General features: G+C 46.1%; 1 protein-coding gene across 1 annotated transcript; it reads left to right on the top strand.

The window, feature by feature from the left end:
* Positions 1-19,850: 19,850 nt before the first annotated feature.
* On the top strand, positions 19,851-24,813 carry IFT22 (intraflagellar transport 22). The gene is made up of 5 exons (XM_024745469.1): positions 19,851-19,998; positions 21,732-21,808; positions 21,927-22,016; positions 22,906-23,108; positions 23,882-24,813. Exons 1-5 carry the CDS (start codon positions 19,960-19,962, stop codon positions 24,028-24,030), a joined length of 558 nt encoding a protein of 185 aa, XP_024601237.1. The 5' UTR covers positions 19,851-19,959; the 3' UTR covers positions 24,031-24,813.
* The last annotated feature ends 364 nt before the right edge of the window (positions 24,814-25,177 follow it).

Here is a 25,177-nt window from a genome sequence, read left to right as displayed (position 1 = left end):
AAAAAGAATTAAACTTGTTCTCTGAGTCACAGGGATGAATTGGGGGCCAATGGATGGAAGATGCCAGCTGAATATAAGGAAGAACTTTGAAATAGGTTGTCCACAGTTGGATTTAGCTGCATGGTGGGTTGAGGGGTGAGTTCCCCATCACTAGCGGGATCCAGCCAGAGAGTGGGGTAGCACCTAGTAGAAACATTATAATTAAGCAGAAAGCACTACCTATGGCCCTGAGACCATGATTCTTGAACCTCAGAGACAAGAAAGGGATTTAATTAACTGTAGAATTTTCCCTGAACAGGCATGAATAAGTATGGTAGACTTTACCAGTGCTCACCAACATCTGGATCTCCTGTCATCTCTGGGCACAAAGAAAACCTCCCTTACCAGCCTCTCTTGCAGTTAGGCAAGGTCATGTGACTAGCTCTGGCCAGTGAGCTCTGCGCAGAAGGGAGCTGTGCCACGTCCAGGACAAAGAGGAAAGAAAGAGTATGAGTTCTCTCCAAGCCTTCTCTGTCCCTGCCACAGCAGATGTTCTCCAGGCTGGGCCTTTGTCAGCCTGAATCCCTGAGTGCATCCTCTGCCACCTGTTCCCATCCTGCCTTCCTTGTCTGTCCTGCTGCCACACTACCCCCACTTCCACCTACCCCCACCCCCACCCCATGCTCCAGCCACAGAGCAACACTTGCATTCCCTCAACAGGCCGAAATCTTTCCCACTGCCTATGGCTTTGCACAGATTGTTCTCTCTATCTGGCATGTTTTTGGCATAGACTGAATGTTTTTGTCCCCTCCAAATTCATATGTTGAAATCCTAACCCTTAATGTGATGAGGCCTTTGGGAAGTGAGTAGGTCATGAGGGTGGAGCCCTAATGAATAGGATTAGTGCCCTTATAAAAGACCCCACAGAGCTCCCTCCCCTCTTTGGCCATGTGGGGACACAGCAAGGTGATGACCCTCTATAAACCAGGAATCAGGCCCTCACCAGACACCACATCTGCTGGCACCTTGATCTTGGACTTCCCAACCTCCAGAACCATGAGAATTATCATCCCCCCAGTTCATGATATTATAGCAGCCCAAATGAACTAAGACACTTCCATCCTCACTCAGTCTCCTCCTGGTGAGCCTTCTTCAGGATGCACCTCGTCACCAAATCCCCCCAACTAGGATTGATACCCATCCTGTGCTCCCAGAGGTCTTTCCACAACCTTCTTAGTCCACACACACTTCCACTTGCCATGGTTACTTCTTAACATGTTTGCTGTCTCCCCTACCACACATTACACACTCTAAGAACAAGGATAGTTTCCCACCCATCTCTGTCTCCCTGGGGCTAACAGCATCACACTCAGTCCAAGCTAAATAAATATTAGCTGGATATCTGAGTAAATCAATGAACCACTTGGTTCATTTTCCCAAGCCCTCAGGAAGAGGAGGGCCAGTGTTGGGAACCTGAGCAACACAATTGTTTACTCTGTATTCTTCCTTCTTTGCCTGTGACAAAGAAAAAGAGAGAAGCACAAATGAAAATGTCAGGTGGTTCCTACAGATGACCAGACCAAAGAAGGAACTTGCCATTCATTTCAAGAGAGACTGGTATCTACCCCACTCACATCTCTATCCAAAATTGAGTTTATCCTAACTTAAGAAAGGATTGTCAGGTGCAATCTTCAAACCAGAAGTCTCCAGATAGCCCCGTAAATACCAGCCCACCAACATCTTATAAGGATTTACCATGTTGGTCTTTGCTGCATATAATCGAAAACACCTTCCCAGTGCCTCTCGGAAGGCATCTTCTGCTGAAAAGCAGAGAGGAAGGCAGACCATGTTCCCTAAGGGTGGTTTTGCACTGATACCAAGACCCAAAACAAAGAGAATGAAAAGGTTGTTCCACTTGATAAAACCTCAGTGCAGGGACTTCCCTGGTGGTGCAGTGGTTAAGAATCCGCCTGCCAGGGACTTCCCTGGTGGTGCAGTGGCTGGGAATCTGCCTGCCAATGCAGGGAACATGGGTTCGAGCCCTGGTCTGGGAGGATTCCACATGCTGCAGAGCAGCTGGGCCCGTGTGCCACAGCTACTGGGCCTGCGCTCTGGAGCCCGCGAGCCACAACTACGGAAGCCCACGTGCCACCACTGCTGAAGCCCACATGCCTAGAGCCGGTGCTCCACAACAGGAGAGACCACTGCAATGAGAAGCCCGCGCACCACAACGAGGAGTGGCCCCCGCTCGCCACAACTAGAGAAAGCCCACGCGCAGCAGCCAAGACCCAATGCAGCAAAAAATTAATTAATTAATTAAAAAAAAAAAAAAGAATCTGCCTGCTAATGCAGGGGACACAGGTTCGATCCCTGGTCCAGGAAGATCCCACATGCTGCGGAGCAACTAAGCTCCTGCGCTACATCTACTGAGCCCGCGAGCCACAGCTACTGAAGCCCGCGCACCTAGAGCCCATGCTTCCCAACGAGAGAAGACACCGCAATGAGAAGCCCGCACACCACAACCAAGAGTAGCCCCCACTCGCTGCAACTAGAGAAAGCCCGCACACAGCAACAAAGCCCCAACACAGCCAAAAACAACTAAACAAATAAATTATTTATTTATTTTTTTAAAAACTCACTTCAATTTACTATCATGAAATATCTGTTTGAAGTCGAGACAAGTTCTAGATAAGCCCTTCATTGAGAAACCAGGAAAAAAGGGGAGGGGCGTGAGAAAGCAGCCAGAGTGGAACTCTGATTACAGAGTCATTAATTAAGACCACGACAGTCCATGGAATTGCCTTTGATTGGAAAAATAGATGACTGCAGAATTAAAGGCTTTGGGGGAAAATCTTTTCATGCTTAAGGAGAGCCAAAACTTCTTTCAAGGATTTTGAAATTAAGGCACTATTAAAGCTAAGGCGTTGGTTGTGACCAGAAGACCCTGTCAATTTAATCAAAATCTTATGGGGAGGAGGGGGACCAAGAAAGTGACCCGTTCTGTTTCAAAGCCCTGTACAACTGTCTGATTCCACACACAGGCTTTTTTTAGGCTGGCCTGGACACCCTCACAGAGCCACCCAGAGGGACCCCGCCATGGGATCTTGGGGGGAAGCAGCCCCCAAGTCCAGCGTGCACCTCTCGGTGCTATCCAGAGGCTGCTACCCACCTGGTGTGAGGGTGGGGCTCAGGGTGCAGCACCAGCCTGGTCCCGCCCGAATCTCTCCCTGGTGTCCCCACTGCCATCTCCTGGCCCTCCAGCAAGCATCCAGGCCCAACAGAACCCCAGCTCAGACACTTACTGCAGGGTGCTTTGGGCAACTTTCTTAACCTCCCTGAACTTCAGTTTCCTTCTCTCTCTGTGAGGTGGAAAGAATATTCTCACCCAGGGTCACTAGGAAAATCCATACCTATATACATTCATACCGATAATATTTGAAAAGAACTGGGCCTATGGAAGCTCCATGTGTATTGGTTCTCTTCCTCACTTCCTCTCTCCAACCCTTCCCTAAGTGACCTTCAGAAAAGATGGTTCTAGAATGCAGATCATATCATTGCCCTCCAGGACTTTGCAGAGGGTGCCAAGGATTTAGATTTGACTTCACTTTGAGCCTGATGCTCAGACCAAAAGGCCCTCTTGGCCTCACCCCATGCCCTGCCTGCTTCCCTCAAACACCTGCCATGGCTCCCGATTGCCTACAGAATAAAGTCTGAACTCTCTGAACTGGCATTTTTCAAAGCCCTTCATGAACTGGCCTCAAACTACCCTTCTGGAATCATCTCTCACTGCTTCCTTCTTTACCAGCACATATCCCAGAGCAAGCCATATACACAGGGTTGGGAAATTGCATGAGCTAAGATGCAACAGTGCATGGCTCAGTGCCCAGGACCCAGAGGACTTGGGGAGACAGATAAGTGAACCCACAGATACAAGCAGTGTGACACCTGCATGGAGTGTGTAGGGAGTCTCAGGAGAGGGACTGGCTGCTAGACCAGCCTGTGGCAGTTAAAGGTGTCTCAGAAGAGCCCTATGTGAGCTAAGACCTAGGGACGCGTAGAAGTTTGCCCGAGAGAAAGTGGGGACAGTACACAGAAGGGGAAAGGAGGAGCAGGGGCAGAGAAGATGTGGGCGAGGGCAAGAGATGAGGCCAGTACAGCTGCACCGGCCCAGACACATCATTAGGGGCTTAGTGGGCCAAAGCTGTCTAATTGCAGAGAATGGAGCCCCCTGGAGGAGTTTCAAGAAACAAGGGACAAGAAATAATCAGGTTTGCATTTTAGGAACATTTCTCTGGCTGCAGGATGTAGAGCAAACAGGCACAGGGAAGGTGAGAGGCTGGGAAACCAGTTCAGAAGCTCTTGCAGAAACCTGACTAGAAGTGGAGATGGTGACAAGGGAGCAGATTAGAGAGAATCCCCCAAACTTTCTGCCCAGTTAGAGCTGCATTGCCCAACACAGTAGCCACCAGCCGCTTGTGGCTGTTGAGCTCTGGAGATACACCTGGTCCAAAGTGAGATGGCCTACACATCTGGCATACACAACAGATTTTGAAGAGTTAGTTCAAAAAAAATTTTTTTAATATTTTATTTATTTATTTATTTTTGGCTGCGTCAGGTCTTCGTTGTGGCACGTGGGATCTTCGTTGCAGCACGCGGGATCTTTTTGTTGTGGTGTGTGGGCTTCTCTCTAGTTGTGGCGTGCGGGTTTTCTCTCTCTAGTTGTGGCGCATGGGATCCAGAGCGCGTGGGCTCCAGAGCGTGTGGGCTCCAGAGCACGTGGGCTCCAAAGCGCATAGGCTCTGTAGTTTGCAGCACGCAGGCTCTCTAGTTGAGGCACTTCTAGTTGAAGTCCCTAGTTCAAAATTTTAAAAAGAATGTAAAATAAGGGCTTCCCTGGTGGCGCAGTGGTTAAGAATCCACCTGCCAATGCAGGGGACACAGGTTCGAGCCCTGGTTCAGGAAGATCCCACATGCCGCGGAGCAACTAAGCCTGTGCGCCACAACTACTGAGCCCACGTGCTACAACTACTGAAGCCCGCACACCTAGAGCCCGTGCTCTGCAACAAGAGAAGCCACCACAATGAGAAGCCCACACACCACAACGTAGAGTAGCCCCCGCTCGCCGCAACTAGAGAAAAACCATGTGCAGCAACGAAGACCCAATGCAGCCAAAAATAAATTAATTTTAAAAAAGAATGTAAAATACCTCACTAATAACTTCTATATCGATTCTATGTTGAGATTATATTTTTGAGATATTGGACTAAATAAAAGTGTTAAAATTAACTCTTTGTATTTCTCTCAGATGTTTTTTTTCTTTTTTCTCTTTTCTCTCTCTTAAATGTTTTTAATGTGGCCATTAAAAACTCAAAATCACGTCTAAATCTTACATTCTATTTCTATTGGGTGGTGCTGGATTAGCGGGACCATGGAGGGGGAGGGGGTGCCTACAATGACTCTGGGTATCTGCTCAGGAGACTGAGTGATGATTAGGGTGATAGCGGGTACCACACGCAGCCCCCGCTTCCTGGATGCAGGTATGGTCCTAAGCGTCTTAATCCACATGCTCTTTTCATTCCTCCCCACAATCTAATGAGGCAGATGCCAATGTTATCTCCATTTTGCAGATGGGAAAACTAAGACACAGAGAGGTCACAGGCAGAGCAGGGACGTGGACCCAGGCAGTCTGACTCCAGGGTCCAGGCTCTTAGTCACAACCGATACTGCACTTCTAGAAGTCCCATGAACTGAGGTTGGGAACGGGGGAGCAGGCTGCGAGGGTGAGAGAAAAAAGGAATTCATTTGGGGATGCGTTGAATGTGGATATGCCTCTAGGATATCCAAGAAGGATATTTCACTGGAAGGACAGGCCTGGAACTCAGGGGGTAAATCCATGCTGGGGACGGAAACTACAAATCACTGCGCAGATCATGATGAGAGAAACAGCTAGGATAACTCTCCACACAGCCTGTCCTGAGCCCCTTCCTTCCTCCCTCACCCGCTAATGGTCCACCTCCGACATATATAGGATCATCGATTTGCTGATTCATTTGACAAATATGTATTGAGCGCCTGTGACATGCCAGGCCCTTAAGTGGGACCTCCAGTCATTATGTTTCATAAGGTGATGCAATAACACAGCATCATCCACGAAGAATCCCTGTCTCAAAAAGACATGGAACCTCAATCTCATGAAGCCTCTACGTTTAACTATGAATTTATTGGAAATACGGGAGACAGAGGAACATGTTAAACAATACCAGAGGGAAGCAATCAGCCAAGTCCAAAGGCAGGATGTCCACCAGGCCAGTTGACCTGGTTTCTCCCGAACACAAAGGGCATGAAGGAAAAAAAATAAATTAGATCAAAATTTAGATTAAAGAGACTTAACCAAATGCTATGGTATCCTGGATTGGATCCTGGGACAGAAAAAAAAGATATTAGTGGGAAAAAAACTGATGAAACCTGAATTAACTCTGAAATTTACTTAATAGTAATGTATTCACGTTAATTTCTTACTTTGACAAATGCACCATGATTGCCTAAGATATTAACATTAAGGAAAACTGTGTGAAAGGTATACAGGAACTCTTGTACCAGCTTTGTAACTTCTTTATAAATCTAAAATTATTCCAAAATAAACAGGTTTTTTTTTTTTTAAAGAGAGAGGGGCTTTAGAAGTATAAGAGCCAAATACAATGGAAGGCCCTTGTTTGGATCCTGGTTTGAACAATCCATTGTAAAAACGTCTTTACGACAATCGGGGAGATTTGAATATGGACTGGATATTAGATGATATTTCTCAGGAATCGTTGTTCATTTTATTAGGTGTGATAATGACATGGTGGTTATGTTTTTTAAAAAGCCCCTATCTGTTAAACACATGTATGTACCGGTGAAATGACATGATGTCTGGGATTTACTCTAAAATACTCCGGGAAAAAAAAGTGGTATGGTAGATAAAATGGGGTCGAAAATGGTTGATAATTGTTAAAGCAAATGATGTGTATATATTTAAGTTGTCCATATTGACAAGTTAAGAGAGGAAGGAAGTGGGGGGGGGAGGGGGAGGGGAATGTTAATGGGTTTAGAGGCGTCCCTCTGAGATGGAACAGTCTGGTCATCAGCTTGCACTGTTTCCCTGATCAAGACTCACTGCCATTCCCAATGCAGGGGGCCCGGGTTCGATCTCTGGTCAGGGAATTAGATCCCACATGCATGCCGCAACTAAGGAGCAGGTGAGCCACAACTAAGGAGCCTGCCTGCCGCAACTAAGACCCGACGCAACCAAAGAAACAAATAAATATATACATTTTTTAAGTTTGCTCTTAAAAAAAAAAAAAAGAAGACTCATTGCCAAGCCACCAAGTGACCCACATCCCACCCTAATGATGGCACCAGCAAGGTAGCAGGACAGGGTAGCAGCAGGGAGTTGGGTCCTGGCTTCACACAGCCTTCATTCAAACTCCGGATGGCCTCAAACAGTCCCTGTACCTTGGTTCTACCTTCTATAAAACAGAAATGAAGGTAATAATAGTACCTACCTATGAGGTTGCTGAGAATTTTAAAGGAGTGGATTGGTGCAAAGTGCTTCAAGTTGGGTGCGGCACCCAGTAAGGAATCAGCACACGTTAGCTGATTTCATTACCATTAACACACGTTCCCCGGCCACTGTAACCCGGTGACCATCGTGTTCCCGTCCCCTGCTCCCCAGCCCCTCCTGGACTTTTTAACGTATCCCATATGAATGCTAAGAATTGCCTCAAGTTGTTTGGCTACAACTGTGCCTTTTAGTTTTCACATGCTCCTAATCAGAAACAATTTGATTAATGCCCTTCACCATTTTGAGAGTCTTCAGATGGGTCAAAGAGATCTCTTTTCAAGTAAGAATTTGCCAAACTCTCTGGCCTTTCCTTATAACTAGCTGATGACAGAAGCGATGTGACGGTGATCCTTGATGATTCATTTGCCTGGGGGAGAGGGGACCTCATGTCCTGTGGCACCAGGCTCTCCCGCTGTCTGTGTAGGAGTGAGCACGCCTTTGATTTATGATCTGCTCTGCTGTCCTGCAGCCCAGAGTCCTGTCCAGCCTTTGCAAGACAGCTGTGCCGTGAGCTGAAAGACATTGAAAGGAATCCTTTGCTGACCCATCCTCATCCGAGCACACTTGCTCTTTGCAGGGCAGGTATGTAACTAGTCAGTTTACATGTGACAGCATTACACAACACAATCAAGCCTCTTTCTGGCTCCTCTTGTGGTTCTAATTTGTAGTAATCTTAAGTGCCTTTCTTAGCAATTTTTCGTGCCTATGGAGAAAGACCATTCCACGAAACAGCGTTACCCTGGAGTTGGGCCAGGTTTGCACAGTTCTAGAAATCTGATGGTGATGGAGCCCTTCTCAGGTACCAGGAACTGAGCTGAGTGCCTGGGGTGGGTTAGCACATTTGTCCTCAGAACAGTCCTACAAAGCAGGTGCTATTATTATGGCCATTTTACAGGCAAGGATACGGAGGCACAAAGCAGTTAAGTAACTGGTCCAAGGTCACCCATCTGGGAAGTTATGGAGGCAAGCTTTGAACTCAGACCGTCCAGCTGCAGAGCCCAAACTCTTTGCGGCACTGCTTTGCACAGCAACTCACCCAACAGGGACAGCCAGGGACTATAAAGTTCCTGTCTGATATGTTGGGATGTTTTTCTGATGGCTACTGAACTGATTGGATCAAACCGTTTTGTTGATGATGGTAATGATGCTGGTTGGTTGGTTGGTTGGTTTGGTTGTTTTCCCTGACTGAATTAATTCTGGTTCTGATGTGTCAAGCATCTTCATGTACATTATCTCATTTTATCTTCCCAATTATCCCATGACATGCCGATTACTATTCCTATCTTACAGAGGCTCAAACGAAGACTTATGCTTACCCAAAGTCACATTACTAGTGTTTAGACAGAGTGCAAAAGCTGAGTTGCCAGTGGCTATGGGAGAGGGCCTTCGGCTCATAGACGAGAGAACATGATCTTGACCTCCAAACTTCCACCAAGAGATTCAGAGAGAAAAGCTGGAGGCGAAACAGAGCAGGACTCTCCCAAGGCACCAAAGGGAGGAAAGCTACAGGAAACCTGCCTTCTCCTCATGTTTCCTGACTTGCAGTCACCATGACATGAGGAAAACAATCTTCCCTTCCAAAACTTGCTATGAAGATTGATTAGATACCAGAGGCAAAGTGCTTTGAAGGGCAGTGATGGAGGAAACACCCTGTGTTTGTGTTTGGCTTGATTCCCAAGGGACTTCAGACAGCGCTCAAGGCCATTGAATGGATCTGCTCTGGTGGCTGGGCTGCTTTGTGTGAGAAAGGAATTGTTTCCCAAAACATGTCTCCTGGAAGGGCTGCCAAACTCACCAGGCTCTGCTCCACACCCAGGCGAGTCTTCCTTCAGCCTGGCCATCACGCGAGGAAAAGGAAACTCACACAGTCAGTTCCGCCACGGGCTGGTCCATGAAATGTTGACGCGTACTTAGACATCAAAGTGTGCCTTTGCAGAAAACAATTACCAAATGTTTTAGAACATGACTCCAACATGTAAATTTTATTGGGAGGGAAGAAGAAGATGAGATCAGTGGAAGAGACACAGTATCAAACCACAGAATCAGGATGGAAGGAGCATCTCAGGACACTTAGTCCAACCACATCCATGGTCTATTCCTCCTCTCCTAGCCAAGGAGTCAACAGCTTGTATCTGAACACCTTACCCACTGGGCAGGTGGTATATGAATTACTAGCTGATGATAAGTAAGAGAAGAAACACATCATAGAAGTTAGCCGATGTTTTCAACATAAATATTCCTATCCCAAGCCACAGGCATCGTTAGTTTGGGAACTTTGAGAGCTGATTTTACAATATACTCTGTGGATGACACTGAATGAAAACAGGGGCTGTTATACATTGCTGGTGGAAATGGCACAATCTAGGTAGAGGTCAAATTAGCTCTATTTATTCAAATCAAAAAGTGCTCATATCCCTGGTAATCCAGTGGTTAAGACTCCATGCTTCCACGGCAAGGGGTCACAGGCTCGATTCCGGTCAGGGAAGTAAGATCCCACATGCCATGGAGTATGGCCAAAAAAAAAAACAAAAAAAAGTGCATATACCCTTTGACCCACTTCTGGGAATTTATCCTACATATATACCAGCGCATGTCAGAAATGAGATACACGTAGTGTTTGTTATTCATTGCAGCACAGTTTGCAATGGTATCATGCTGGAAACCACCAAGTTTCATCAGAACAGATCCGGTTAATTGAAGTATGGTACGTCTACATGGCAGAATACCGTGCAGCCGTAGAAAAGAAGACAAAAGCTCTCACTACACTGATATGGAAAGACCTCCAGGCTATACTGCTAAGTGAAGAACAGAAAAGCGTGGAGGAGGATATATAGAGCACGATGCCTTTTGCGCAATAAGGGGAGAAATAAGGCCATATGCTAATATTTGCTTATATGCGGAAACAATGCAAGGTGCGTGAGAAATCAATCAAGAAAAGTGGCTCTATGTCTGGGAAAGGGGTTGCAGAGTGGCGGGGGATGGGAACAGGTGGGAGAGAGACTTCCTCCGGATTTTTCTTTTTCTAATTTTTATTTTTAACCATGTGTATTTGTTACCTATTTAAACACACAAATAAACATAAATAAAACAAAATTTAGCCTTACGTTTTTTGGAAGAAAGTTGGTGAGCAGATGGTAGAGAGTCCCATTTAAGCCAAGGTCTCCTGAGCTTTCTCTTCTCCATCCCCCTCCTAATCCAGCCTTCCAGCTCAGGGATCCACCCCTGCTATGGAACGCTCCATTCCCTCCCCACAGGGAGAGGAGACCTTGCTTTTCTCTCCCTTCCTGGGTCTTGCATCTCCAGGGCCTCAGACTTTGTCCACAGGCTACTGAAGCACTTCCAAGGCCAAGGGGAGGACTGCGCCCTGGTTCCCAGGCTGAGGAAGGCTATTGTGGGCAGGGGGGTTCCTACTTCAGTTTCTCTATCAACCAGCATCGCAGCTAACTTCCTTCCTAATTATTTAAGAAGCAAGCAAGCATGTCTCTCCAAGTCAAATAGCAATTGTTTCAGGAGACAACGTGATCTAGTCTCATAGGAGGAAAAAATGTTCCTCCTGTCTCTTGGGAAATGATGACCTGGCATTATCTTGCTAGGGCACCTTGGATGCTTCTCCAGCCTGGCCTGGAGGGCAGGTGCTCCCACGAGGAAACAGCTGTTCCCGGCTCCTCTTCCCCGTGTAGGGTGCCACGCAGTACCGCCCAACGAGGGTCTTCCTGACCCCAGCTCTCCCACCTCTAAAAGAGGGACTGAAAGAGTTTTTCTGCACTCCATCACACAATAATTACATCTCCAAATACAACCTATTAACAAAAGGTATACCTGATTACTGATATAAAATAAAAAATAGTGATTCAACTGTACTGAGAGGATGGGGAGACAACAGGTGGAGGTGGTAACAAGAAAGCTAATACTGGGACTTCCCTGGCAGTCCAGTGGTTAAGACTCCGCGCTTCCACTGCAGGGGGCACGTGTTCAATCCTCGGTCAGGCAACTAAGATCCCGTGAGCCCCATGGTGTGGCCAAATTAAAAAATATATATTAAAAAAAAGAAAGCTAATACTTCACATATTATCATAACAGAAAAGTCAATCGATACACTATGTCTAAAAATGATATGTTGAGAAAAAAAACAGTGTAAGCATAAAAATTTTGTATTATAAAGATAACTACCAAAAGAAGTGGGTGGAAGTGGTTGTCTGGGTGACAGGTAGGGGGACAGTGTGGGGAATGCGGTGAGAGGTGAATTCTCACTATTTTTCGTTATAGACTTTAAAAAACACATACGGATATTCCTTTCATACGTTGTTTTAGCTTAAAAATTAAATGTAAGTAAAAGAGAAAAAAAGGTTTAAATATACAGTATTAAAGCAATGAGTAAATCCTTCAACCCATCCATACCAAGTGGCAAAAACAGTCTATAAAAATAATGACCTTTATTGAAAGTCAAAAGGTACATTTTATAATATGTTAACTACTATCAAGTGATGGGCTTTTGAAGGAACCATGTGCTTCTGATGCTTCAACATCCAGGGCATCGCTGACTCTGGAGAGACCACCCCTCCCCGGACTAGCTAATTCCTAGAGACTGTAAACCACAGGCCTGCCTCTGAGCATGCTTTTCATATGCAAACCAACCCATCCGGAGCCCACATCCCAACCACCTCCTTTCTCTCAAACTCTGGACCACTGTCCCCCCGCCCGAATCACCTGAGGGCCAGGTGTCAGGCAACCAGGGACAGCCCCTACATCCCAGAGCCCCTGAAATGATTCCAACCAGCCAACCCGAATCCTGCTGACCCTGCCTTAGCCTCTCCTTCCTACAGAAACCACAATACAGGCTCCTGCCCACAATTTTCTCTTGCTCCTTCTGTCTTTTCACTGACCCTGGTGCTTCCCCACGTGGTCCCCCACGGGGCGATATGCACCCTCCTCTTAGGAATTGTGAGAACAAACTCTCTTCCCAACTGCAACCAGCTCCTGTGGCCTCACCAGACCTGAATAATAAAGACGACATTTCAAAACAGCTTTATATGAGGGTGGCATTCTTTCAGAAAAGAAGGCTCTAGAATCATCTTGGTTAAATTTCAGATTAAGGTCTGGCCCCGGAAGAGACAACGCATCAAACCTGAAACTGCATTAGGAAAGTAAATCTTTCCATGAATACACAAATGTTGCCCACTCCGTAACACAAACCTTCTAAGCAATCCACAGGTGTATCACAGTGTTTCCCAGGCATCGTCAGCTACGGTTTCACATGCCTACGTGACCTAATTTGCTCCTAAACAAAATCTCAGTGTGGGAGGTGAGTTAATGAAGACTTCTTTAGGTAATGCATGGGGCTGGAATTTGCAGCTACCTGTTGACTGGACAGTAGCCTTCATTTCAAGCAAACAGAATCTGGAGCAAACTAAGTCGAGAAAGCAGGAAATTAGCGAAGTTCAGCAAGAGTGAAGAAACTCTCTATGAAGAAATTTCAACAGGAACAGATCATGTGTTAGTCAAGGCATTAACTTATTTGCAATAAGTTAAACATATAAATGCTCCCTCCTCCAAGAGGAGGGGGGAGGGGGACAGCAAAGGTAAATTAGTGCTCAAAAGGTACAATCAGTATAGTGGGAAAACTCTTGTGATCCAGGGCATGGAAAGAGTACATCAAAAACATCGCAAGTGTTATAAAGATCTGAGAGTGTTACAAGAGATGGTAATCGCCAGATACCAACCACCTAATGTACCAGGAACTGGGCTGGATTGCTTGTACATCTTATCTCATTCAATCCTCCTAAAAATCCTATAGGATTGGTCTAGGAACGCCATTTCACTGGGTGAGACACTAAGGTTCGGTGTTATCTATTGCTACATGACAAATTTCCCCAAAACTTAGCACCTTAAAGCAACCGTAAACATTTATTATCTCAGTTTCTGTGGGTCAAGAGTTTGGGAGTAGCTTAGCTGGGTGGTTCCGGCTCAGAATCTCTCACAAGGTTGTAGGTAAGATGTTGGCAGAGTTGCAAGTCATCCGAAGGCTTGACTGGACCAGGAGGATCCAGCCAGGATGGCTCCCTCACGTGGCCAGCAGGTTGCTGCCAGCTGGTAGGCAGGAGGCTTCAGTTTCTCACCCCACGGGGCTCTCCACACGGTAGCTTGTGTCCTTAAGACACGGCAGCTGGCCTGCCCCAGAACGATTGATCAAAGAGTGTGGAAGACAGAAGTTACACTGTCTTTTTATGACCCAGCCTCAGAAGTCACATATCCCTCACTACCCTGTTGGTTACACAGGTCAGCCCTATTCAGTGCAAGAGGGACTACACAAGAGCATGAAAACCAAGAAGAGAGAGTCATGGGGCCATCTTGAATGCTGGCTCCCACTGAGCCCAAGAGTATAAGTAATCTTCTACGGATCACTCAGCTACTTTCAAATCCCGGCTTACCCCGAAATCAGTGCTCTTGCCACCACACAACTGCCTCCCCAAAGCCTGCATGCAGGACACTGCCAAATGAAGACAAAAGGTCCTAGTTATGCCACATCCCTGTTTCATTGTTTTCGCCAAAAGTTTTATCTTCAACCCCCTGGGAATTTTTTTGTCATATACATTGAAAGCACAGCTCAGGCTTTCTAATGGGAATTGACGAAAAATAATTTTATCTTATTGAACTTTCCCTAAACCAAACTTGCTGAACCTTATCCTTGGCTAGAGCTTTTTAAAAGACAATAATAAAAATAAGGGATGCCCGCATTAATAGAAGACAAAATACTTCCAGGTTACAATCCATTTTGTGATCATTCCTATCTTTGAGAGTTCATCCGAATATGTTCACATCTCTATGTTGTAGGAGGAGGTGATTGAAGGGCATTTTTATTCCCTTGAATAACAGGAAATCCATCACTTACTCTTTAGTAATAAAAACTGCATGTGTAAGAATTGGGACCATGCAAGGTCAACTCAAATTAAAGATTTTATGACAGGGCGGTTATATTAAATCTTTTCAACAGTTTATAGAAAGGATTTGAAATATGTCAAATGTATTTCTTTGAGTTTTTTCAAGTGAGAGGTTTTATTGCATCAAGTCACAGAATCAGGAGAAAAATTACTCTTAGGTCATCCAGGTCTGGTCCCTGCCAATGTCATATTGCTCCCTTCAGGACCAAAGGCTGGGTATTAAGCCATCTGAAGTCAACCTCTTCTAATTAAAATGAAAGTCATAAAGCAAAGTATTTCAGTAATCTACTATAATAATAATCCCAAATTTATATAGTAACTATATCCAAGAAATGTAAAGCAATTCACAATTTTTATTTCTCTCACCTGGAAACAAAAACTAAAGCGCCCAAGGCAAGTATAAGGGAACTTTCATTAACTTACATATTTATAGAATCAATGAATGTGTATATGTGTCTGCATGCATGTGTGGGGAGAGAGGGAGATGGAACTGAAATTTATTGAGCACCTACTGTGCACCAAGCTTTGAACTGGGTCCAGTGGACCGAAACATGAATAAGACTCTTCAAAGAAGTCACGGGTTGTTAAAGGATGTAGCATTTCCCAGTGAGGCTCAGGAAACACAGGGGCTGAGGAAGCCCTGACTCTGGACCCGACACAGCTGGTGCAGACTGAGAGGCAAAGCCATTTCTGTGCACAGAGGAGACACAGCATCTTTTCACACAGAAAGGAGAACCACTGCAAAGCCTCATGGTTCCTGCCTCCTCCCTGACATCAATTTAGGGTATGGACTCATCACGTGCCTTTTAGTAATAGCTCCAGTTGTGAATTAAAATGAGATTATATTTGGAAAAGCACAAGGTGAAAAGCACAATATAGGTTGGTCTCCCCATCTAGACTCGAGCTCCATATCTTGAGCAAGATGGTAAGATAGTAAATGTATAGGAGTCTACGTATTTTTCAAAACTCAAAGAACACTTAAAATAGGTATACTCGGGCTTCCCTGGTGGCGCAGTGGTTGAGAGTCCGCCTGCTGATGCAGGGGACAAGGGTTCGTGCCCCGGTCCGCGAGTATCCCACATGCTGCGGAGCGGCTGGGCCCGTGAGCCATGGCCGCTGAGCCTGCGCGTCCGGAGCCTGTGCTCCGCAATCGGAGAGGCCACGGCAGTGAGAGGCCCGCGTACCGCAAAAAAAAATAGGTATACTCTATTATATGTAAATTATGACTAAATAATGTTAATTTTTAAAAAAAAGGACAGACTCAACCAGAAAAGCATATGCTCTTCCTGCTTCTTCTTTCCTTAATTGCAGGCATGATGCCTGGAGGCACAGCAGCCATCTTGTGACTATGAGGTAACAAGCATGAGGACAAAGACTAAACCTTAGGACAGCAGAGAAAAAAAGGTGTAAAGAACCTGGTGCATGAGGCCATTTTTGTGCTGCTGTACCATCTCTAGACTGTCAACCTTCACACTAGAATACAGTTTTGTTATTTCAGTCAAATTAATTCACACCCAAAATACAAAGCCCCTCCATCCAGATTATTTCCACTCCATCTTCATTTTTCATCAACTGAGAATGCATCCCTCCTCTTCTTCCAGAACCCCAATCTAAGGATTCAAGCACATAATCTTCAAAGGTGCATTGTGAAAACAGGGGGCTGCCCAAATGCCAGGGGATACAAGTTCTCTGAAGACTCATGTCTCACTTGACCCGAGATGAGCAAACAGCATGCTCTTCAAAGAAATTTTCCCTCTCTCCCTCTTCAACTTCACGACTCTGATAACTTCCAGGTGATGTGCTTAAGTTCTACAGAAAGGGACTAGACTCTGGGAGACACTAAACACCTATTGTCAGCCTTTAAAGCCTCAGCCAGGGCTTCCCTGGTGGCGCAGTGGTTGAGAGTCCGCTTGCCGATGCAGGGGACACAGGTTCGTGCCCCGGTCCGGGAGGATCCCACATGCCGCGGAGCGGCTGGGCCCGTGAGCCATGGCTGCTGAGCCTGCGCGTCCAGAGCCTGTGCTCCGCAACGGGAGAGGCCACAATGGTGAGAGGCCCACGTATAGGAAAAAAAAAAAAAAAAAAAAAAAGCCTCAGCCAAAATTGGACAGAGTCACCCTTTTAGCAACCTGTTACAGATCTCTATGTATTTAGAGCCTTGTAGAATGGGGATTTATAAGATGTATGGAGAAAAATACTGAACGATGTACCCCAGGTTGTAATCATAGCCTCTCCATTGGGAGTTTACTCACTGTCTGTCTCTTCACTAGAATGAAAACTTCAAGCAGTGAAGAGGGAAAGGGAGAGGTCAAGGGTGAGGTAAGGGAGCCAAACAAAAAAAGAAAAAGGAAATTGCACCAAAAGAAAGCAAACGCATGACCATATTTAGCCATTTTTACAAAGCTATATGTATGTGTGGTCATGTGTTTAAAGATAGTAAGTGAAAAGTACTTTTAAAAAAATGATCAGTGACCTCCACCACATCTGATGGTTGATTCTTCACCTTCCTTGACTTCTCTGGATCTCTTGGAAGCATCTGACAAAATGGATCACTCCCTGTCTTGCAACACGATCCTGACTTGGCTTGCATGATGCCATACTCTCCTAGTTTCCTTCCTGCCTCTGTGGACGATCCTTTTCAGTTTTCTTTGCTAGATTCTCCGCTAAATAGAAGAGTGTCCCAGGGCACTATCTGTCTACACTTATCTTCTCTGCCAACACTTACCCGCTACGAGTTCTCATCTAGTCCATGGCTTTCATGGCATTCCACATGCTGAGTGATATCTTGTCCAGATTTATAGCTCTAGTCCTTACCTCACCCATCAGGTACAGACTCTTATATCCCATTTCTCCCTCAACAACTAGCAGGCATCTCAAAACTAACATAACCAAAATAGAACTCTTAATCTCCCACCACAAACCCTGCCCCAGTCTTCCCAAGTCTGGAAATGGCAAACATTATTCATGTCAATGAATAATGACATTCATACGTCAATGTCCTGGGACTCATCCTTAACTCCTCTTTCCCTGACATCTAATCCATCAGCAACTCCTGCTACTTCTACCTTCAAAATGTGTCCCAGATCCAACCTCCACTGCTGCCCTAGCCAAACCACCATCATCCCTCTCTTAAGCTACCTGAATACCCTCCTAATTGCCATGTATGCATCCACGCTTGTCCCCTTTGCTCCACACGGCAGCCGGTGATCACTTTTAAACATAAATCAGATCCATGTCAATCCACTGCTCAGAATCTTCCATGATGACTTTTTTGGCTGGCCAGTTTCCTAGCCAATATCAACTCCCCATCCCCACCCCCACTCCCACTCTGGGCCCCACTTCTTGGGAAAAGAAATGTGCAAAGCTACAATCTATATTTCCCAGATTCCTTTGCAGTTATGGAGGCTACGTGACACAGTTCTAACCAATGAGACAGAAGGAGAAATCACTGGATAGGGATTCTAAGGAAGCCATTGTTTTCCTGAGAAAAGGGAGTCTGTAGTACTCTATATCTTTTGACCTTTGCTCTTCTCCTTTGTTCCTGCCTAGAAAGCAAATACACAAAGGCGGAGCAAAGACGTCAGGAAAGTAAGGAGAAAGCAGCTGCATCAGCCCTTGTACGCCCATCCTTGGATTCCTTGTTAGGTGAGAAAATAATAAATCCCTTATTTGGTTAAGTTGCTGTGGTGGAGTTTCTATGACACATAGCCAAATACAATCCTGGCACAGGCTTCCAATCACCCTCAGAATGAATCCCCAAAGTCTTATACAACCTCTCCAAAAGCATCTCCTACCATACCACTCTTCTCCTTACTCTTCCTGCACCGGTGTCACAGGCCCTCTGGGCTATTTTTGGAACATACCACGTTTATTTCCACCTCAGTGTCTTTGCTCTTGCTGTTCTGCTGCATTGCTCATACCCTACATCTTTCAATGCTTTATCTGCGCCCTCTCTTTACTCAGTTTTCTGCTTTAATGTCACCTCTGCACCAAGGTGTTGCCTTGACTACTCCATCCAAAATTGGCTCCTTCACACTCTTTAGTGATTTATTTTTATTCATAGCATTTACCAATATCTAAAATTGTCTCTACCTGAGAGTACTTTTTTTATTAACTTGTTTCCTTAATATCCATCTACTCCACTGGAATGACAGCTTCAAGAGGTACAGGCACATCCCCAGTACCTAGAAGAACACACAGCAGGCATTCATTTAAAAGATATTGATTCAATCAATCAGTTAAAGACATCTTGAACTTAAGGCAGACTCTTCCTTACAGTTCACCTTGGGTTTTTTTGTTTTTTTGGCTGTGTTGGGTCTTCGTTGCTGTGCGCTGGCTTCCTCTAGTTGCGGCGAGCAGGCACTACTCTTCGTTGCGCTGCACGGGCTTCTCACTGCAATGGCTTCTCTTGCTCCGGAGCACGGGCTCTAGGCGAGCCGGCTTCAGTAGTTGCGGCTCGCGGGCTCTAGAGCGCAGGCTCAGTAGTTGTGGCGCAGGGGCTTAGTTACTCCGTGGCATGTGGGATCTTCCCGGACCAGGGAACGAACCTGTGTCCCCTGCACTGGCAGGCCAATTCCTAACCACTGAGCCACCAGGGAAGTCCCAGTTCACCTTGTATTGCAAAAAAAGCAGTTTGGTATTGGATTTATTTTGGTTTTGTTGTTGTTCTTGTTGTAGTTGTTATACTAGCACTTCTGGGGGACTAGCGTATTTTGTATTGGCACCCTTAGCATACAATGGCCTCATGGCCTCACCCAAATTTCTGAACGGGCTCCGCCTCCGTAATTTAAAACTGACCTGGTGACTGAATTTAGTAGCAATGCGTTCAGACACCTGCACTGCCCGTGAACAAGGCCGGGATATTATCATCCTTTGGGTTTCTCCCAGATTATCCAAATGATGGTGAGTGGTGAACCATAGAGACTCATTTTCTCCCTGACCTTTTCTAGACTGGGCCAGGGATATGATAAATCCGTTCTCAATGTGGACAGTATCATGCCAGAGTGATATAGGCGTCAGATGCCTGGTTCCCACCCCACCTCACCAGCTACTTGGCCCGTTCAGCTCTCAGGGTTACGGGGAGGAATAAAGGAGATTTGGGACCCCGCGAGCTCTGCGGGCTTCCTCGCTCACAAGTGAATCTGGATCCGGGTTTTTTACTTCCCTCTTACCCTCTTGCTTTGCCTTGCCGCCCACCCCCAACCCGAAAACCACGCCGCCCACTAGGTGGCCGGCACACCACCCCAGAGCCCCTCGGGTGCCCGGCCCCCCCCGCCGCCCCGGCAGAAACCCGCCCACTCCCGTCGGCCCCCGCGGCCGCTCCCGTCTCCATGGGAACGAAGGCAGCCAACCGGCGCGGCGGCTTCCGCTCCGCCCTGACGGAGGCGAGGACTCTGGCAGCGCCTGGGGTTCCGGCGGGTCTGCGGGCTGCGGGCCGCGATGCTGAAGGCCAAGATCCTCTTCGTGGGGCCCTGCGAGGTGAGGCCTGGGCCGGCGGGGCGGCAAGCGGGACCCGGGCGGGCGTGGGGCCCAGGAGCCGGGAGCCCAGTCCCACCGCGCCCATCCTGGTGTGCGCCGCTGGCTTCACCGTGAACTCGGTGTTCCCAGACCTCGACCCGGTTGTACTAAGGCCCGAAGGCCCAAGGTAGTGAGTGGCGTTATGGAATCAGAGCCTAGATCTCACGACTCTCCTTTGCGCCTGTGGCTCTCCCTAATGAGATATGTCTGTGGAACAAGAAAACCAGGAGGAAAGACTGAACCATTACCTGGTTTTGGAACATTTAGCTTTTCCACGTGGGTGGTGATGGCGGGGGATTAAATCTACCTGTGTACTTCACACCGTACACAAGAATAAAATTCGGATGGACTAAAAAGCTAAATGTGTAAAAGAACAACTGTGGAAGTAGTAAATGAATAACTCTCCAACTTAAACACCCATCAGAACTGCCTGGTGGTCAGTCGCACAACTCGCTGGTCCTATCCCAGAGTTTTGATTCAGTAGGTCTGGGAGGGACCTGAGAATCTGCATTTTATTGATGCTGGTCGTCCAGGGACCACTTGCTGGGAACCACTGTAGTAGATGAATATATGGAAAGCTATGATTTTAATCTTGTGACGGGGAAGGTCTTAAACACAACACAAAAATGAAGAAGCCTTAAAAGAAATGACAGCAAAGTTAAAGCCAGGGGAACGTATTAGCAAAATGCATGACAAAGAAAGGACTCATAGGTAGAACATACAGGAAAGTTTAAGAATCAATAAAAAAAAGAGAAGCAACTCAAGATAACGTAGCAAAGTCTGTGCACAGGAAATACAACTGACGAATAAGAATGAAGAGATGCTCACTCGCCCAGTCGCAGAACAAACAGATGGCACTTATCTGCTCATCAGTTCGGATGAGAAAAGTTTAGAATATTGAAAACATGCAGTGTTAGAATGCTTTCAGGGAACGGAGTATTCTGGGATTGCAATTTTAAATGTGCACAGCTTTTAGGTGGCAGTTACATTTCTGTAAAGCTACTGTAGCTAAAGACTCCTCCACGTTCCCCATGAGTCTTATACAGTGTTGAACAGATGGAAACACCCTCGGTGCCCATCAATGAGCAAATGTCTGGATAAACTAAGGTACATTCTTACTTAGTGCAGCAGTGAAACAAAATAAGGCAAATCCATGTAAACTGACACAGAGAGCTCTCCAAGACTTAAACTGTTAAATAGGCAAGTAACAACAATATGCTCGGAATTATGAAAAGCAAAACGAACACAGATATCTTTTTTAAATGGAAATTCTCAAACATATACAAGGGGAGAGAGCACAATGAACCCTAGTATCCATTACCTAGCTTCAACAACAAAATTATTTCTGCACATACACATCTCCCTCTCCCTTACTACTCTTCTAATTTACCAGCCTTTCTAGTCCTTAAATGTGCCACGTCCATTCCTGCCTGGTGCCTTTGAACTAGCTATTCCCTCTGATGGGAAGCAGGTAAAGTCATCCAGCAGCAGAGCCAGCACTGAAATCTGTGCTCCCTGCAACCCAGAGCAGGCTGTGCCCACCCAGCCAGAGAGAGCCCTCTGCGCTGGTGATCTCAGGGCGGCCGTGGCCTCTACTGCATCCCACCTGGGTCCAGGCTGGCTATTGGAGGGCCTGCTTATGGTTTACTTTTCTGCTCTTCAGCAACGATCTTTCACTGTCTTCATTGTCACAGAGTGGAAAAACTGTTTTGGCCAACTTCCTGACAGAATCTTCTGACATCACCGAATACAACCCAACCCAAGGAGTGAGGTGAGCCCTGACCAGTCCGCGTCCCACGCAGTCCCTGACCATCACCCGCCCCTGACTTTGGCATCCCCAAAGTATAATGTTTCCTAAGGAGAGGTGCTGCTCTTGTTTTTATGTTTAGGATCCTGGAATTTGAGAACCCACACGTTACGAGCAACGACAAAAGCACGGGGTGTGAATTTGAGCTCTGGGACTGCAGTGGCGATCCAAAGTACGTTTCCTTTAGAGCATTTGCTCCATCAAATGATTCAAAAATCAGCTGCCTGCCAGGCACCTTGGACTTGGGCCTAGCGAGCGCCCTTCCTAGCATGTGTTAGGGGCTCCATCAATTACTGGTGACACGCATTGCTCTTGAAACTTTAGTGACTGGGTTATGATATAGTGAGAGGTTATCCATCCATGATTAATACTTAGACATCATTTTCAAAGTCCACAGTTAGAAACCAGAACCATTGCTTATACGTGGAATCGAAAAAAAGTGGTACGAGTGAACTTATTTATAAAATAAATATTTCTGTTTATAAAACAGAAATAGAGGGCTTCCCTGGTGGCGCAGTGGTTGAGAGTCCGCCTGCCAATGCAGGGGACACGGGTTCGTGCCCCGGTCTGGGAATATCCCACGTGCCGCGAAGCAGCTGGGCCCGTGAGCCATGGCCGCTGAGCCTGCGCATCCGGAGCCTCTGCTCCACCACGGGAGAGGCCACAACAGTGAGAGGCCCGCATACCACACACACACACAAAAAACAGAAATAGAGTCACAGATGTAAAAAACAAACATACGGTTACCAGGGAGGGAAGTGGCGGGGGGCTGATAAATTGGGAGAGTGGGATTGACATATACACACTACTGTGTATAAAATAGGTAACTAATAAGGACCTACTGCATAGCACAGGGGACTCAATACTCTATAATGGCCTATATGGGAAAAGAATCTAAAAAAGAGTGGATATGTGTATATGTATAACTGGATCACTTTGCTGTATAGCAGAAACTAACACAACAGTGTAAATCAACTCTACTCCACTAAAAATTAGAAACAAAACAAATGCAGAAGCCAGAGCCACCTGCCCTTCACGCTGCGTCCTTTTCTGCCACACAGGTTCGAGTCTTGCTGGCCAGCCCTGATGAAGGACTCTCACGGGGTGGTGGTCGTCTTCAATGCTGACATCCCGGGCCACCTGAAGGAAACTGAGATGTGGTACTCCTGCTTCGTCCAGCAGCAGTTTTTACAGGACACCCAATGTCTGTTAATTGCACACCACAAACCAGGCTCTGGGAGTGACAAAGGAAATCTGGCTTTGGGTAGGAAGCCTGCACTTCTCCTTTCTGCTGTAGTCTGAAATGCTCTGGGCATTTGTGTATTGCCCTGTGTCTTGGAAACCAGCAGCCCTGTGCAGCTAAAGAGCATCTGCTGTGTCCTAGACATTTGTTTTTCTTACCACGTAAATCAGAACTGCTGGGTTGGAAGATCTGCTGTACCATCCAGGCCAGGATGCAGACACTTTAAAAGTCGGCAGACACTAAGAGGGGAAAAAAACCTGGTTTTAGCCACTCATCGGTACTATTAGGGACACTCTTTCCTGACTTGCCTTTAAGCTCCAATTTGCATGTGACACACACCATTACAGAGGTGTCAAAGTGACCATAAAAAACAACTCAAAATTCAGAAATGCCTTCCTCTGGTGTAAGAACAAAGAGGGCCTGGAAGTGGCTTGGAGAGCTGTGATCCTGTTGCCAGGTGGCAGTGTGATGAAACCTTTCTCTGTTAAATTGTGTCAAGCAAGGCACAACTTTATTTTTGGACTTGGGAAAGTTAAAGAAATTGGCTCCCGTACGACTCAGGTCCTGGGACTTCCCTGGTGGTCCAGTGGTTAAGACTCCTCACTCCCAATGCAGGGGGCCCGCGTTCAATCCCTGGTCAGGGAACTAGATCCTGCGTGCCACAATTAAGACCCAGCTCAGCCAAATAAATAAATATTTTTTAAAAATAAAAAATAAAAGACTCAGGTCCTTTGGAGCTAGGAATAGCCCCTCACTAAAAGTTCATGCCTAATTACATTATTTTCTTTTTTAAGCGCCACCCTTGAACAAGCTGAAGCTGGTGCACTCAAATCTTGAGGATGACCCAGAAGACATCAGAATGGAGTTCATAAAGTATTTAAGAAGCATAATCAACTCAGTGTCTGAGAGCAGAGACCGGGAGGAGATGTCAATTATCACCTAACCGGCCTTCACCTAGACGCTTCCGCATCCCACATGAAGCCAATTTCAGTGCAGATCTGCAATCCATCCACCTGCTAAGGTTCTCATCTTCCTTTGGCTGTAGAAGACATTTTCCTTATTTAGCCAAAGGTAACAGTCAGCCAGGGAGTTGACTCATACCATCTATTCTCTGTCCTCAGTTCAGCTGAGAAACTCCTGTTATTGAATTCTGATACCTTTGCCCCAGATCTCTCCAGAGAACTGGAAAACTGAGGTGGTTTTTTTTTACCCCTTCACATTATGCCATACTGTAAAAGTTGTGGAATTGTAACTGTCATAGCCCAGTGATAGCAACAGTTTAATCCACGTACATTGGTTTAAATGTGATTTTCATTCCTTAATCTGTACAATTTGCCTAGGATATTCTTGAAAAATATTAGCATTTAACCTCTGCAAGATTTTATTTTTATTTAGATGTCCTTGATATCTGGACACCGTATCACACTGGAAGTTGGAATACATATACATCTTCTAAAAACGTTTTTTATTATCTCAGGGGAATTTAATTCTTTTTTTTTTTGAATTTAATTCTTAAATATTATTTCATGTAATACAGGGAAAAACAATGTGATGTTGTCATAACAACCATTTGTAAAAATAGTCAAAAGATTTAATGCTCGGGATAAGCAAATATGGTGAGTTTATAGCTTATTGTACAAGTGAGTTTGTTTTAGTGATCTTACGAATTATTGTTCTTCCATAATTTGTACTTTTTGAATTTTTTAATACAGCCAACCTGAAAATATATTAAGTAGATCAAAAGTTAGATGTAGGGACTTCCCTGGTGCCGCAGTGGTTAAGAATCCACCTGCCAACTCAGGGCACATGGGTTCCATCCCTGGTCTGGAAGATCCCACATGCCACAGAGCAGCTAAGCCCATGAGCCACAACTACTGAGCCTGTGCTCTAGAGCCCGTGAGCCACGACAGCCTGCGTGCCCCAACTACTGAAGCCAGTGCGCCTAGAGCCCGTGCTCCACAACAAGAGAAGCCACCACAATGAGACTCCCTCGTACCGCAATGAAGAGTAGCCCCTGCTCGCTGCAACTAGAGAAAGCCCGCACGCAGCAACGATGTCCCAACGCAGCCAAAAAAAAAAAGTTAGATGTA

The sequence above is a fragment of the Neophocaena asiaeorientalis genome, unplaced genomic scaffold (genome assembly GCF_003031525.2).
Source record: "Neophocaena asiaeorientalis asiaeorientalis breed wild unplaced genomic scaffold, Neophocaena_asiaeorientalis_V1.1 scaffold461, whole genome shotgun sequence".
In the NCBI taxonomy this organism is placed as follows: domain Eukaryota; kingdom Metazoa; phylum Chordata; class Mammalia; order Artiodactyla; family Phocoenidae; genus Neophocaena; species Neophocaena asiaeorientalis.
This window is presented reverse-complemented; position numbering and strand designations above follow the sequence as displayed.